The sequence below is a fragment of the Anopheles cruzii genome, chromosome 3 (assembly GCF_943734635.1).
Source record: "Anopheles cruzii chromosome 3, idAnoCruzAS_RS32_06, whole genome shotgun sequence".
Classification (NCBI taxonomy): domain Eukaryota; kingdom Metazoa; phylum Arthropoda; class Insecta; order Diptera; family Culicidae; genus Anopheles; species Anopheles cruzii.
This window is the reverse complement of record NC_069145.1, coordinates 41,404,531-41,415,418: the sequence shown is the minus strand read 5'-3', so window position 1 is coordinate 41,415,418 and position 10,888 is coordinate 41,404,531. Positions and strand designations below refer to the sequence as shown.

General features: G+C 53.3%; 1 protein-coding gene across 1 annotated transcript; it reads right to left on the bottom strand.

The window, feature by feature from the left end:
• Positions 1 to 278: 278 nt before the first annotated feature.
• On the bottom strand, positions 279 to 10,568 carry LOC128270411 (probable sodium/potassium/calcium exchanger CG1090). Its single transcript, XM_053007811.1, has 4 exons — positions 10,545 to 10,568; positions 1,908 to 2,475; positions 365 to 1,831; positions 279 to 289 (listed from the first exon to the last, which is right to left on the bottom strand). Exons 2-4 carry the CDS (start codon positions 2,425 to 2,427, stop codon positions 279 to 281), a joined length of 1,998 nt encoding a protein of 665 aa, XP_052863771.1. The 5' UTR covers positions 2,428 to 2,475; positions 10,545 to 10,568.
• Positions 10,569 to 10,888: the final 320 nt, after the last annotated feature.

Here is a 10,888-nt window from a genome sequence, read left to right as displayed (position 1 = left end):
TTACATTCCGATCCTCCCTCGGAGTCGGTTCCGGAGGCGAAAGATCCGAAGACATACCTGTCTGGGGTACCGCTTTACAGCGCGTCCGACTCGCGCTGTCTAATGCTAAAATATGAGGAAAGAACAACGTAGTATGACGGCGAGAAGACGCTTGGCTGAACATGAGGGAGAAAAAATGGAAAAGTGGACGACGGCGTTCGGCGGAGGAAGCAGATTGGCTCGAAACGCATGTCGGGCGCGGTGTAACGTGGTTGACAGTCGTCGCCGCTGGTACCGCTTTAGTAGATGCCTGCATGGAGTACGAAGAAACAGAGTGGGAACTGTCAAACAAAACGCCACGAGTGTGCGAAGTTTGGACACTTACTTGGACACTCGGGCGGGTTGAGCTGCCCGAAGAAGTTCAGCTCGTAGAGCGACGCGACGGTGATGAAGAGCAGGTACCAGAACATCAGCACGATCCCAAGGCGCTTGTCCAGCTTCCAGCCGTTCAGGTGCGTGGCGAACAGCAGGAACAGCACGGTTGAGAGGAGGGACAGCGTCGAGTAGGTGAGCCCCTTCGAGATGACGTTGACGTGCGAGCCGGGCGCGATGATGGCGGTCTGGATGAACCAGGGCAGCCCGAGGCAGATCAGAATATCGAACACGTTCGACCCGACGGCGTTCGAGACGGCCATATCGCCGTAGCCCTCCTTGATCACCGCGATGGAACTAAGCGCGTCCGGGACGGACACACCGGCGGCCACGAACGTTAGTCCCATGACGGTATCAGGGATGCCGAGGGTCGAACCGATGATAGTTATCATCCAAACCATAAAGTACGAGTAGAACGAGATCCACACCATGGAGATGAGAAACGTGAACGGGTACCAGTTCTTGTACTTCTCCGTCTTGCAGTCCGGCATCGTGAGCCGGGCCGTGTAGTGGATCGGGTAGACGATCGCCCAGGACACCTGCGCCAGCACGCCCCCGTCGACCGGCTTCTCGAGCGGATTGTGCGAGTCCTGCGGTCGCGGTTCCTTCGGTTTGTAGTAGTCCTCACCGCTGGCAGGTCCGCCGGCGGCGGCGGCCGCTACCACCGTCGCCTGCTGCTGGACCGCCGGCTGGCTGGCTTTCTGGCCATCCTGGCCGTACTGATCCTCGTACGCGTAGTTCTGCTGGCCGGTGCCACTGTTCCACGCGTCGTTCAAGTTTCCCCCGGTGTTGCCGGCCGCCATCGTGGGCGCTGCCGTCTGCTCACCCCAGGCCGCGTTCGGGTCCCAGCTGGCGTTGGGATCCATGTACGCCGCGTAACCCTGGTCAACCTGGGCCGGTGGCTGCTCTACGGCCGCGGCCTGCTGATCGGTGTTGGCTGCTGGCTGCTGGCCCCCCTGCGTGTAGGTCGTCTCGGGCAGGTTCTTGTAGGTGACCAGGGCCGACTGTTCCTCCTTGGTCGGCAGCTTGATCGGCAGGTTCCAGGTGTGGGCCCACTTCTCCAGCGGCGTGTTGAAGTGTAGCGCCACACAGTACACCACGTAAAACAGCATCATGACGAGGGCCTCCGGCCAGGAGATGACGTCGTTAAAGATGACGATCAGCATCACCAGGATCGAGATAGTGTAGAAGGTACAGTCCCGCACCAGTGGCCACCAGTTGAGCTGGAGCACCGTGCCCGAGCTGAGGGCGCACACCGATATCACGAACATAATGTTGAACACGGCCGACCCGATCACGCCGCTAATGCCGATGTCATCCTTCGCGAAGAACACTCCGATCACGACGGTGGCCAGCTCGGGTGCCGAACTGCCGGCGGCCATAAACGTGGCGCCCGCCACATCCGGCGATAGCTTCAGCTCTGCAAAGTGTAGACGTGAGGAGAGAAGTACCGAAATCAGTACCCGTCAGTCCATCAGGTCAGTTCCCGTACGTACCTTCACAGATTCTATCTAAACTCGACACGAAGTAGTCGTCGCAGACGATGGCGAGCCCGAGGAACGTGAAGATCGCCACCAGCACGTGCAGGATCAGGCCGCCGTGCTTGCGCACGTTCGGGCCCATCAGCGGTTCCGGAAACTGCTCAATCGCCGGCGGCGTGCAGTTCTCGCGCTTCGGCCGCCAGGTCGGGTGCGTGTGGTGCTTGTGCGGCCGCCCCGTCGGCACCGATTCCTCCGTCGGCCCAGCCGACTCCTCCGCCGTCGACGCCGTCGTGTCTTCGTCCGTGTCGGCCGACGAGGAGGTGGCGGAGAAGAAGGCCGGATTTGGGGAAACGTCGGGCAGGTCGAGCGCAGCCAGGTCAGCCGCACCGCCGCCTCCCGCCGACTGCTCGTCGCTGCCACCGATCGACGCGGAGTACGCGTGGAAGCTAGAGTACACCAGAAACACTATGCCCATGTGCCAGTAGCGTCCTCGCCGGCGGCCCAGGCCAACCCCGGGTCTGGCGATGGCCATCATCGTGTCGTGTGAGCAAATCGGTTCTTCCGGCCCTGTAGCCTAACGACGCTGGGGAATAAAGGGAGACGATCATCAAATCAACATCAGCGTGACGTCTAGTGGTCCACTTGGTCCGCTTATCGTGCGTGTGCGTTTGTGTGTGCGCGCGAATTGTCTAACAAAGTGGCAGCAACAACCCACCCTCCGGCAAACACCTCTTGTGGGTGGCGAGGAAGAAAACGCATTAATATCGCCACCCGGACGACGCCGACGAACCAGAGACCAGAGAGACCTGGGGCTCCTGGGGCATTCGACGCAAGGCACTCGAGCTGATTTCATTAAAAGCATTGAATAAACGCAGCGTCGCCGTTCCTGGCGATAGTTCACCGGCAGTCGAGTCGGAGGCCACAGCTTCCTCCTATCGCGCTGGTTCCACCGTTCGTTCGGCACGATAAAACCATAAAAATAAGGAAAAACGCTTAACGCACGGGAGAGGTTGAGGCGAAAAAATGAGGCCCCCAACAGCGAGCTCGCGGAAAAGCTGGGACTGGTTTGGATGAGCATGCGGAAAAATGGAACGATAAACGCTGACAGCAACCAGGAGACAGAGAGCGAGAGAGAGAGAGAGAGAGGCGGGTTTGTCGATAGATTGCACATTTGTTGGGATTTGTTTGCGCCAGAGCGAGCGTTGAGTGGGCAATGATTGTAATCGCCCGGAATTCCATCTCTGAAGGACTCAAGGGCCGTCGTCCCGATTGACAGCGAGGACCCATTTAGATGCTGTGGATGAAAAGCTGTAGACAGGCATAGGGAGAGCATCGCAGCGCGAAAGTAATGGATTCCAGGCGACCACCTCCGAGCGCGTTGCAAACGGACATCCTGCAGCGTCCACTGTAGGGCTCGCGCGGCTCATCGCACTACCAGGCCACTGTTTAAAATGTGAAAACTTGCAATTGGACCAATTTATGAATGTTTACAAAAATGTGCATCGAAACTTGTCTGGTAACTGATGTAACATTATAACAGGTAACATGATTAGAAGGTTTGTTTTTTTAGAAACATTTGATTTCCGAAAGTTGCTTCATTTAGTTTTCGTTTCCTAATTTAATATGCATTTCACAATCTTCTAATGGGGATTATGCAAGTTTTTCAATTGCATTTCTCAGACAAGCGGAACAGTTTGAACATAATAAATTCATTATATTCAAATACTTCGTCTTACTGTAGAAATCAGTGGTTAAAGTAGTTGAAGCCAGTATTATTCAAGTAAAACTTTCAGGCGCGAAGACGTTATGGTAGTCTGGAATACAAGGATGACGACTAACATTCCGTTTGATTTCATACGGATCCAGTTTCGAGAGTGCGAGTGTCTTTCGCAATTCAAATCAACAAATGGCTATCACCTTGAAAATCTATGCCTCTCACATTACGCCGTAAATGCATTATGAATGTGGGACTTTTACTGATCAGAGCATAGATATATGGTCGTATTTGTCGTCAACATATCTACCCACCATTTTATAGGATTTCAACAGATTTATGATTTTCCAGCCTGCAAAATGTATAAATAGATAGGGACTTTTAAAATATACTTTTATGAGGCATTTAGGCAGATAACAAAGGTAAAGCCTTTTAGATCTATACGAGACGATTACAATATAAGACAACGCCGCCTAGCGAGCACGTCTTTGAGAACAAGAACGAAGATAACATCGACATTGACATCGTTAGGGAACGATGCGATAAAGAATATAACTTGTTACTTTAGTTGCATGTCACAAGCAAAGAAGGGCCACGATTTGTGGCAGTCTGGCAACGTTGAAGGCGAACACTCTTAAGACGAAACTACGAAAATGGTACGAACAATGATACGTAAAGCCTAACAGTAGAGCGGAATAAAACGAGTAATCTTAAACTTTGTTTGTTAACCTGTTACTTCAGTAACCGAATCACGAGGTGTTTCGAAGGCTGATTTTATTATATTTCAGGAATGACAATTCTGGTATGACGTCATTTTACGTGAATCATCAATGTACTACTACCACTACTGTGAAAAATGTGAAAAACTCTCCTTCAAACCAGTGGAGAAGTTTCTGCGAAAGACCGCTCCACAGAGCGCTGGAAGTAAGGCAACTCAAAGTAGGCACAGGGCCCAAAAATAAATGCCATGCCGACGGCCCTTCCCCAACTCACTGCTCCCCAGTCTCGGTTAATGCAAGTCCCCGATAATCTGGGCACAAAATGTGAATTATAATGAAACGTTCGAAAGTTTAATTACTTCAGCCATCATTTTTGTACCGCGGGCCAGGTGATAAAAGTCGGGGGTTCCGTCGAGTCTGTTGGAGAACTTTTTCTTCGTCATTTGCCTGCTCGCGGAAGAGAACGAAAATTGCATCCCTTGATCCGCGACCAGGTTTCATACCGCGAACATCCGCCGTTTGCACATCCGCTGACATTATTAGCTTCGCATCTCGCGTTTCGCTAACGAGGCACCACGAGACGTGGTGGAATCGCGTGTGACTGCACTTCGCATGATAAGACGCAGTACCTGGCTGGCTGCCGGGAACAAATCAGGAAGCACGGCTCCATAATTCACACAGGCAAAATTCCTCACCGAACGGCGCAGGGAACTCGATCCCTTCGAACCAATCAACAATCTCCTCAATTGAACGTTAGTCTACGTCTGCCCTTATCTGCTCGGCTCTCGGCTGCCGTTCAGATTCGCTTCACTTGAGGTAGTAATTTTTCCAATTACGCTTTCCCCGTCCCAAATGCCCCATTTTTAGGTCTGCCGCAGTGCCACTCTTCGTGGGATCCTGCCGTTACTTCAGCTAGTGGTAATTCTTGGGAAAAACTGCTGCTCGAAACGTTTTATCGCAGCCAGCCCCGGTGCACTTGCGGGCTGGGTGGCTTAGGACACGGCGACGACGACGATGAATGCAATCTTGCACATAGCCTTGCAGTTCCGTACCGCACCAAATCGCTACACGCCCACCTGTGGCGCTGGGCGCGCTCACTGCCAAGTGCTTCCAATTATCCTATGATGAATAATAAATCCTCATCAATGCATGATTCTATAGGCGAGGAATCCTTGCCGGTCGGTGGCGCGGATGGGCTACAGTAACCGGTTCGAATCGGCGTGCCCGGGACATGCCCATCACCGGCGTTGGACAGCGGATTGAATAATTGCTTTATTTGCTAGCCTTAAGTGTTCGCGTCGAGCTTCGATGCGAAGCTATTTTGAATTCAGCGAACGTACGCGAACGGAACGATTCCGGGGGGGGCTGAGAAAAATGACCGAGGCGGGCTGTGCTTTTCTTACTGATTTGTGTTTCTACTCCGGGGTGTACTGTTTCCGTTTCCGCTTCAATCGTCCGTTGGCGTTGGCACCGCATGTTCGCCTGTGACGCCTCATCGACCGATATGCAAATCGTGGTCTGAATGAGCAACGCGCGAGATTTTTCTTGGGCAAGATGGCCAACCGGCATCAACGGCGGGCCACTTCGACGACGACGGTGATGTGTACATTGTGATGCGAACTGGAGAAACACATTTCCCGTTTTTCACGTAGATGGCACGTTCCCTTTCGCCATCCCCAGAGAGCATCCGGACTCTGGCCGTAGAGTAGGTGTAATGAAATTGTTTTCCTCTCGCTTTCTGGTATCTGCCACTCCGGTCGGAGTCGGACTTTGAATCGCTCAACTGGAGCAACTACCGGCAGAGAGCGAGAAGCGACGCCAGCGATGGCTGCACTTAACTTCCACACGGCGGGTTGATTCGCCGGATTAACAAGATTAGATAGGCGAGGGTTTTATGAATATACATCACTTAATAAACATCATTGTTTTGCCCGCCGTTTGCCACGGGACTGTGAAACGTAAACTCAAAACACCCACCCAGACCCAGGGATTGCTGGGTCCGCTTGGCAGTGGCTTGCGGTGTGACACCGAAATTCAATTTGCTCTCCGTGTCTCCGGGAACGTCCCGAGAAAGTCCGGACTAGACCTGACTTTGAGTGTCGCAGTGTCCCACAAGGTATGGATCTAAGCTACCATCTGGACGTCGCAAGTCCTTCACCGTCTGGACAATGGTTCAATTTGAAATGCAAACAGCACCATGAACGGGGCTTGTGGAGCAGCAGGAGATTCCGATTGCGAAGATGCAGTTAAAGGGGTTCACCTATACGTCGGTTTCGGTTCTGTCCACCACGTTGACGTTGTTTTGGTTTGCAAATAAGCACCGTTTGGGCGTCGAGGTATTGGGAAAGTTTTCCGGAACCAACGGAGTGCCACTGTTGGCCACGTAATTTATGCCACTTCATTAGGAAACTTCCTCATTAATGCACGAACCCGTGCCTCCACTTGGTCCCAAAGGGTTCGCTGCTCTCTTGGACCCCAGGTACAACGCCCCAGGGGGGTTTTGAAGAGGTTCCCTTCTAGGTCGGAAAACTTCACGTGTGTGTACTCGTCGTGGAGTAAATTAAAGCCCGTCCAGTGTGGGCGATCGGGCACCGCGGGTTTGTAGTTCCACGAAATAGATGGCTCGCTACGGTTGTGGTTGCTATTTTGGTCGTACTACAGCGTCGCCCCCGGCGTCGCTGATCCTTCGGTTGCCCAAATCTGGCCCCAAAGCAGGAGACGTGCTATTATGTAACGAAAGCCATGCCTGGAGCCGAATGGCGACCCGCTTCGTGGCCAGTTCGTAGCTCCGCCGGTCCGATGCGATGCGCCCTGCGAGGGTAGTTTATCGATTTCTTCCACGCAAAGTGTCCAAAGTGTCGCCATGAAGCCGACAGACAGACGGCTAGCGTATGATACACGCGCCCATGCTCATGAGAGGAGACGGATCCACCACGGATGGTCCGAAATTTGTCCCCTGTGTGGTGGCTGTTTTTATTGTCTGGAGACTCGTTTGTCGTCAGCGATTCACGTGGAACGAAACCGGCCGAAGCAGGCAGCACCGAGTCAATGGTGGTCAATTGCAGCACTAATGGAAGGACGTCCGCTCGAACGGCCAACGAGTAGAACAAATGTAATCGGAAACCGCCGACTGCCGGACGGAAGTCAAGAAATCTTGACTGAACAACTTGACCTACTGGCTTATCCAAGGGGAGTCTAAGGACATTGGATTGTTGTCATGTTTATACCATCTCCTAATACCATTGTTTGTGAGCTTAATTATCTTCTCCATCAACAGATGGAGCACCAGAGCTTGAAATGAAATAGGGCTGAATTCTGATGAAACCTGATATAAGAAGTTGTTACTAATACTATGATTAGTAGTGTCGCTTTTTGCCTAATTGGTCTTCCAAGTATTCAACGATCAGTGCAGATTTTAATCGATTTTCAGACGAATAACGATATTTGATCCGAAAATCTACTTTGAGTGAAATTAAAGTCAGAATGAGGTTCCGCGAAAGCCGGCTAGTTACGTAAAAGTTCAGAGTTGGCACGACGTCGTGCCCCACGGTGGCAGCCAAATCGAGAGATTCAACCCGCGATAAAGTTTGTCATTAATCTCCGGTTTCCAGATAAATTTCCACATCGCGCTCACACCGTTCCGGAGCCGGAGCCATGGAGTAATTTGTGTTCCTTCGAGACCGGGTAATTTGTCCGTTCCAGGATTGCCGCTGTCCAGGCCCAAAACATCATGCTCATCAGAGCTCATCGGGTCATTTATCGGAGGAAACGCACCACCACCCACCAAACCAACCTCAACCTGCGGGCCGGAGACCGCTTAGAGAGTTGAAGAGGATTGCCGTGTGGAGGCTTCCGGGCAGCTCCGAGGTTACGGAAACGTAGCCTGTCGTGCCAGGCCGCGAACTATAACGTACATTTTGTGCTGTGTCGGCATGTCGGCCGACTAAGAACGACCGGAATCGGCCGGGAGCCTCAATGTGGAGCGAAATGGGAAAATGTCAATTCATTGAGGCAGATTGAGGCGGCCATGGAGAAGTCGGCATGTAGTCGGGGAGCGTCGCAAGTATCGATCGTGGATTGTGGGGAAAAAAAAGGGAAAAACAAAATGGAGTCCAGTAGAAACGTGGTTCCAGCGGACATCGGATGTTCTTTCAGGTCGGTGGCGGGGCTACTCGTTAAGGTGTTTTATTGCCCCGAGTCGCAGCAGCAGCAGCAGCAGGTTCAAAGACTCTCGTGCTTGCTGATCCTGATGGTGGTTGGTCCCTCATCAGCTGCATATGGCGCCCCAGCAGCCGACAGTTATTGGTCAGCGAGGCACACTGGGCGGCCGCAGCCCGCAGCTCATCGACGCCACCTGCTACGGCCGACGGTCGATTATCGATTCGGCTCCGGTATCCATTCGAAACGGACTCCGGAAGAGTTCGTGCCGGGCCATTACATTGGTCTCCGTGTTCCGGTGGCCGTCGTGTGCCAGTTCACGGCAACGCTAATGCTTCCATCACTACTCTTCTTATCGGTGACCGTACCACGTTCCGGGTGTTTATGATGTTTAACAAATTGTTAGGTGCTGCTTGACAATGTAACCTTCTTCTCGCCTACACACGCACGTAGTAGGCCTGAGCAGGCCCCTCTCCCAACTAGCGGACATGACACCACGACCGGTGTCGGGCGGTTGCACTTCGATTATCGATGAATTTTAATATCCCCTCAAGGGAGCGAGCACGGCCCAGCGGCGACCCAAAAGGCCATCCAGGCTCCAGTGTAGCGGAAAAACAACAGAATAAGCAGAGGGCGGAAAACGAAAACCGACGGCACGCTGACGTTCTCGCCGCGCTGAGATCCGACGACGGACGACGGAGCGTCGGAAAATGTCGGAAAAATCGTTATGAGCGCGCGTGACCTACAGTGCGAAACCGGACGCGAGCCAGCCGTGCGCCGAATGTTTCCACTCACTTTGCTTCTTCATACACACACACACACAAAGACACACTAACACCCACACCCACACACACACACGCTTTCCCGCGTCACGCGGTCGCAGCGGGATTCTCGTCGTTCGGTTTCATTCAAAAGTCCAACGCTCAGGGCGCTAGTCTTGCCAGAGCTCCGCAGTGCCGGTCCTACAGCAGTGCGGGGAGATGGCTCCAGGGATGGCACCTCTGACCTTTCACCCCGGTGGTCCGATTTTCGGAAAAGGTTTTCCCGTACGCGCGGTTTTTCCAGTCACGTCACGAACACGGCGGCACTCACTGCGGCGGCACTCGCGAGCCCTCGGGCCGAACACGCAGGCGACGGCCGTACGGCCTTTCGCTCGGCCTTTCGTCCTTTCAGAATTTTAAAGTAAAAAAGATAAAAAACGCCTACACACACACACACACACAGGAGGGAGCCACGCGAAGAGTTCTACCCAGAACATAGGATGCAGGATGCCCACGGGAAGAAAGGCAAAAAAGGGATTCAAAGGAAGGCGCTCTGCTCCGCACTGAAAGGAATTCCTCCGGAGGCACTGCCCCCGCGTGGGGCCGATTTTGCATTGATTTTCCTTGTTCCGAAAAACCACGTTTCGACGAACTGTTTGGAAAAAAGGGATGCGCTTTGTTCGGGGATGCAACCAAATTTTCGCTGGTAAGGTCGGGGGTCACCGGTGCACCATCTCCAGCCAGAACAGCCAAGGCTGCCGTTTGGTTGGGTGATGTAAGCGATTAGGTCGCGTGAGTGAACCTTCTGGATTGGCTTCAGGATCCGGAACCGTTTTCACCGGAAGTCGACGGTACAGGTCTGAAGTCTGCGCCTCACGAGCCGTGGATTGGTGAAACTTAATGTGCTTGCCCCGGTTCTTGCCGTCTCCACCGTGCCGTGGAGTTGCGTCAGGTTCCGGAAGTGAAAAGACGGACGGGCTGCACAGCGCCATGGTACTGTTAGGCCATTCCAGGCCAGTGACGTCCGAAAAGTAGGCGCATCACCAAGCGACAACTATGCGCTTCCTGTGCACTGGACAGTAGCTACATTAGCAACGACGTTTTCGTGGACCAATTTCTGCTTTTCTCATCCACAACTTTGGCCCTGTCCAATTCGGTTTTTCACAACCTACATCACACACACACACACACACACACACACACAGAGACACACAAGCACACGCATTCTGGGTACAGCTACCAAGTAAGCCTGCAGCACTCGGGCACATACTTCGATTGCCAGTAGCGGTCACCAGCCTACCTTGATTGCTTAGCTTTTCACCGCTTCACCGCGTCACCACTGTGGTTGTGGGCCTCTTTTAGGCTTCCGGACACGCTCCTGCACCCTCACTTTTCCTACACCTTCACTGCTGGGCAATCTGTGTGTCGTTTCGGTGGGTCGGCCGGCCCCGGACCTCGAGTATACGCCGCGTAACGAGTCACAAACGCTGCTGGACTACTGACGACCGAGAACCATCAGCAGCAGCAGCAGCCCCAAACGATGGGCTCGGGATTTTCTTCGGCTGGACCGGCGCACTCTGAACCCTGGGCCAGCCGTGGAGCTCTCTCTCTCTCTCTCTCTGTCTCTCGGTGTAGGACTCACGG

Bases quoted from the DNA above. Each gene is read 5' to 3' on its own strand.
- LOC128270411 (XM_053007811.1), bottom strand. From the start codon at position 2,427: ATGATGGCCATCGCCAGACCCGGGGTTGGCCTGGGCCGCCGGCGAGGA. The intron at 1,832-1,907 runs GTACGTACGGGA...TACACTTTGCAG, and splicing joins TTTAGATAGAATCTGTGAAG to AGCTGAAGCTATCGCCGGAT.